Source organism: Pteronotus mesoamericanus, unplaced genomic scaffold (genome assembly GCF_021234165.1).
Source record: "Pteronotus mesoamericanus isolate MK-2021 breed Mesoamerican mustached bat unplaced genomic scaffold, CSHL_Meso_final contig_202, whole genome shotgun sequence".
Lineage (NCBI taxonomy): Eukaryota > Metazoa > Chordata > Mammalia > Chiroptera > Mormoopidae > Pteronotus > Pteronotus mesoamericanus.
This window is the reverse complement of record NW_026555086.1, coordinates 6,217,601-6,222,313: the sequence shown is the minus strand read 5'-3', so window position 1 is coordinate 6,222,313 and position 4,713 is coordinate 6,217,601. Positions and strand designations below refer to the sequence as shown.

The window sequence follows — 4,713 nt, the reverse complement described above, 5'->3', positions numbered from 1 at the left end:
TTAGGTTGTCTCAGATGCCGGGTAGCCTCGGCCCTGCCCAGCCCCCGCCAGCAGTGAGATGGTCTTTGAAGGCACGACTACGACGCACCCTCTCACCCTCTTCTGCCTCCCTCCCTGCGCTGCTCTGAGTGGGCAGCCTCCTGAGGTGCGGGCTGAAAAGGGGTCCCGGGCCGACTAAGGCCCAGGCGTTAGCCCGGGACCTAGGTCTGCTCCCGACCCAGTCTCGGCGCTGGGGCGAAGGCAGAGGTACCTAGGGGCGGGCAGCCGGGAGGGGCGAATGACCGGGTACTAACCCCTGCCTCCGGCTTCTCCCCCCCCATCCCCGCCGCCGCGCGGGCCGGAGGGGGCGGGAAGGGACTAGGAGCGCCGGGGTCCTGCCCCCGCCCCGTCCCGCCCCGCGCGCGGTATCCGCGGGGGTGGGCGGCCTCGCCGGTAAGGCTCCCCGGCGATTGGCGACTCGGGAAGGAGACGCAAGGAAAAGTCGAATAAGAGGGCGCGACGTCAGACCTGAGATTTGGGGAAGGGCGAGGGAGGGAGCGAGGGCGGGGACGGACACACAGACAGATACGGACACCTCTCCCCAACCCCCACCCCGCACAGCACCCTAAGTATGTGCAACTCTAGGCTGCCTCTGCCCGGGACGCAGAGGCCGGGGTGGGGTGGGGACAGTGTTGTTCTGTGAGAGGAGAGGGAGATGAGAAAGAGAGAGAGGAGAGAGCAAAGGGAACAGAAAGGGAAGGAAAAGCAACCGTGAGAGAAAGGGAAAGAAAAGAGAGAGTTTCCTAACGCCCAGAAGGGGTGAAGAGCCCGAAGGGGCGGAAGCGATCCTGGGGGGAAGAGGAGCGCGGAGGGGAGGGGAGAGGAAGGGCGAGGAGGGGGAGTGAGAACTAGAGGAGGGCGAAGGGAGCGTGGCGCGACACTGCTGGGGAGAGGAGGGCAGCGAGGAGCCCGGCGCGGGCAGAGGCGGCTCCGGCGGCAAGAGGAGGGAGCGCAGCGCAGAGAGGAGGGGCTTGCGGGCCCGTGGAAATGTCAATCAGAGCCCGGAGCCCCAGGAATCTTCGCCAATCTGTTCGGACCTGACCTGGCTCCTCGCCGCCGCCGCCGCCGCCGCCGCCGCCGCCGCCGCCGCGGAGCAGATCAATAGGTGAACGCGGAGCGCAGCGCAGCGCAGCGCGGGAGGGCAGCGCGGCCCCAGCCCGGCCCAGCCCCCGATGCGCGCCGGAGCCCGCGGGCGGCGCTGAGCAGGGCGGCCCTGGGGGCCGGGCCCCTCTCCGTCCGTGCCCCGCGGGCCACCATGTCCTTCCCCCAGCTCGGATACCAGTACATCCGCCCGCTCTACCCACCCGAGCGCCCGGGGGCCGCCGCCGGTGGCGGCAGCGCTGGGGCCCGGGGCGGCCCGGGAGCCGGAGCCTCGGAACTGGCCGCCTCGGGGTCCCTGTCCAATGTGCTCTCGTCTGTGTATGGGGCGCCCTACGCTGCGGCGGCCGCAGCGGCGGCCGCCGCCCAAGGCTACGGCGCCTTCCTGCCCTACGCAGCCGAGCTGCCCATCTTCCCGCAACTGGTAAGCGCCCCAGCCGGGGAAGGGAGCGGGGGTGCTGGAGCTGGGGCGCTGGACGAGGTGCGCGCGCGAGAGTAGACTAGTGGGGCCTGGGCGGGGAGGGTGGAGGCCGCCACGGCCAGGGCTCATCCGCGCTCCCTCTGCGCGTGTCCCTTCTTTCCCCATGTGCGTACAGGGCGCGCAGTATGAGCTGAAAGACAGCCCGGGGGTGCAGCATCCGGCCGCGGCAGCCGCGTTTCCGCACCCGCACCCCGCCTTCTACCCATATGGCCAGTACCAGTTCGGAGACCCGTCCCGTCCTAAGAACGCCACCCGGGAGAGCACCAGCACCCTCAAGGCCTGGCTCAACGAGCACCGCAAGAACCCCTACCCCACCAAGGGCGAGAAGATCATGCTGGCCATCATCACCAAGATGACCCTCACCCAGGTGTCCACCTGGTTCGCCAACGCGCGCCGGCGCCTCAAGAAAGAGAACAAGATGACTTGGGCGCCCCGCAGCCGCACCGACGAGGAGGGCAACGCTTACGGGAGCGAGCGTGAAGAAGAGGACGAAGATGACGACGAAGAAGACAGCAAACGCGAACTGGAGCTGGAGGAGGAGGAGCTCGGGGGGGAGGAGGAGGACGCGGGGGGCGAGGGCCTGGCGGACGACGAAGAGGACGAGGAGATCGATCTGGAGAACGTAGACGGCGCGGCCACGCCTGAGCTGGCCCTGGCTGGGGCGGCGCACAGGGACGACGACCTCGGCCTGGTACCCATTTCAGACTCCAAGAATAGCGACTCGGACGACAGCTCCGAGGGCTCGGAGGAGCGTCCTTTGCCGACCCTGACCCTGGCCCCAGTGCAGCCGCCGATGGCCGCGGCTCCGCCATCTCCGCCCTCGCCCCCCGCGGGCCTGGATCCCTGTGCTCCCGCTCCAGCGCCCGCCTCCGCCCTGCAGAAGCCCAAGATTTGGTCCCTGGCCGAGACGGCCACAAGCCCCGACAACCCGCGGCGCTCACCTCCGGGCGCGGGGGGCTCTCCCCCCGGGGCAGCCGTCGCGCCCCCAGCCCTGCAGCTCTCCCCGGCCGCGGCGCACAGACTCGTCTCGGCGCCGCTGGGCAAGTTCCCCGCTTGGACCAACCGGCCGTTCCCGGGCCCGCCGCCCGGTCCACGCCCGCACCCGCTCTCCCTGCTCGGCTCGGCCCCTCCACACCTGTTGGGACTTCCCGGAGCAGCGGGTCACCAGGCTGCCGCCGCCGCCGCTGCCTTCGCTCGGCCCGCAGAGCCCGAGGGCGGAACAGGTGACTGCTGAGCGCGACAGAGGGAAGGGGGTGGGTCTCTGGGGATCGCTCCTGGGCCGAGGAGGAGGACAGGACCCCAGGGCTCAGGGCCTTTACCACCGCGCCTGCCTCCCAGGGTCCTGGGTGCCGGAACAAAGCCCTCTAAAGGCCCTCCTTTTCCTCCCTCGCTTCCCTTAGACCGCTGTAGTGCCTTGGAAGTGGAGAAAAAGTTACTCAAGACAGCTTTCCAGCCCGTGCCCAGGCGGTAAGAGACTCGGAGGCGGGGGGATGGTGGGACAGGCAGGCGGGGGAAGAAAGGAAGGGCGCAAACGCGGGCTTTTTGCCCCCACTCCCCACCCCGGGAACGCAGCGGAGACGAGCTTTTAAAAGGGGCCGAAACACACTCCTCCGCCGTCTCTGAGCGCCCAGAGGCTGTGCGACAGCCCTATCACAATCCAAGGCTCGGGCGCGGTCCAGGGTCTGGTGCTGTGGGACCGAGCCACCGCGGCCCACCTCCTTCCTTCCGGAGCCCGACCTCGGGCCGAGCGCCCCTCCACTCTCTCAGTTAAACCTAAAGACCAACCTCTATAGCTGACACCACGTTCCGCTGTGACGCCTCCCTGACCCCTGGCCGCGGCCCCAGGCCGGGTTGCCCAGTCCCAGGCAGCGAGGCCGCCCCTGACTTCCTTGCCCTTTGCTATGGTTGCCTCTCTCTTCCAGGCCCCAGAACCACCTGGACGCTGCGCTGGTCTTGTCGGCTCTCTCCTCATCCTAGTTCTTTAAAAAAAAAAAAAAAAAAAATTTAAAACCATTGTAATAATTGTAAAAAAAAAATCGCTCTGTATAGTTATGACTTGTAAGCATGTCTGTGTATGAATACCTAAAAAAGAAAACTAAACAAAAAAAGAAATAAAAAGAAATAAAACAAGCCCCCCTGGGTCCTCCCCAAGTCGCTTCTGTACCCCACATTAGCTGAGTCTGTGAAATCGGTTTGTGAGGTTGATTTTGGGGGGTGGAGCTTCAATGAGAATAAGAGTGTCTGACTTGTTTGTATATACAGAAAAATGTACATATGTGTGAACCAAATTGTACAAGAAAGTATCTATTTTTGGCTAAATAAATGAGCTGTTGCCACTTTGACTACAACCCGCTTGTTGCCCCCAAGAGGGATCTGTTTGCTGTTTTCTGCTCTGTTTTGTTTCCCCCACCCTACCCCCATGTTCGAAGAGGCGCTGGAATCAGCAGAAACGGAGGAGAGACGGTCTCCGACCTGTGATCGGAGGGGAGCGAAGGCGGAGGCGCAGAGGTGGTGGGGCTGGGACCCCGCTGGAGAGGCCGCTGGAGGAGCACCTGGGGCTCCGCAGAGAGAGGGCAGAGGAGACAGGTGGGCAACCGGGGCGAGAGTCCCTGCAAGGAACCTCAGTGCGAAAGTGGGCAGCACCCGTGGTCCACGGCCGGTCGCACCCACAGGGTCTGGTGACGTGACAAAGCAGGAAGACCTCGGGAGACTCTGGGCGCAGAGCGGGGAGGTGGGAGGCCCTCGCCCTTCCCGCGCCTCCACCCTCAGGTCGGCACCGTTGAGGTTTGTTCGCTCTCGTACAAGGGGCCACGCAAGCTCTGCTCCGAGCCCCTTCCAACCGCGCTGCACCCCGACTCCTCGTAGAAGAAGAGGGCGGTGGTGAGGAGCGGGGACCTGGGGGCAGGGCAGCCTAGGGGCTCCCATCCTTTCCCCGCGGTTCTGGCCCAGCCCGAATTGGGAGCGGGGCCCGGGGCCTGGCGGCCTGTGCGCACCGGCGCCGAGGGGCCCGGAAGGGCCGCCCTCGGAGGTGCGGGCAGGATCCCCGCCGGCGGCCGCGGGACGGGGCGGGCGGCCGGGGAGGGAGCCGGGAAATT

The 4,713-nt window shown here is 66.4% G+C and overlaps 1 protein-coding gene across 1 annotated transcript; it reads left to right on the top strand.

Moving 5' to 3' along the window:
* Positions 1-1,238: 1,238 nt before the first annotated feature.
* Positions 1,239-3,939, top strand: IRX3 (iroquois homeobox 3). The gene is made up of 4 exons (XM_054570242.1): positions 1,239-1,561; positions 1,734-2,841; positions 3,019-3,085; positions 3,541-3,939. The coding sequence occupies exons 1-4, from the start codon at positions 1,295-1,297 to the stop codon at positions 3,593-3,595; spliced, it is 1,497 nt and encodes a 498-aa protein (XP_054426217.1). The 5' UTR covers positions 1,239-1,294; the 3' UTR covers positions 3,596-3,939.
* The last annotated feature ends 774 nt before the right edge of the window (positions 3,940-4,713 follow it).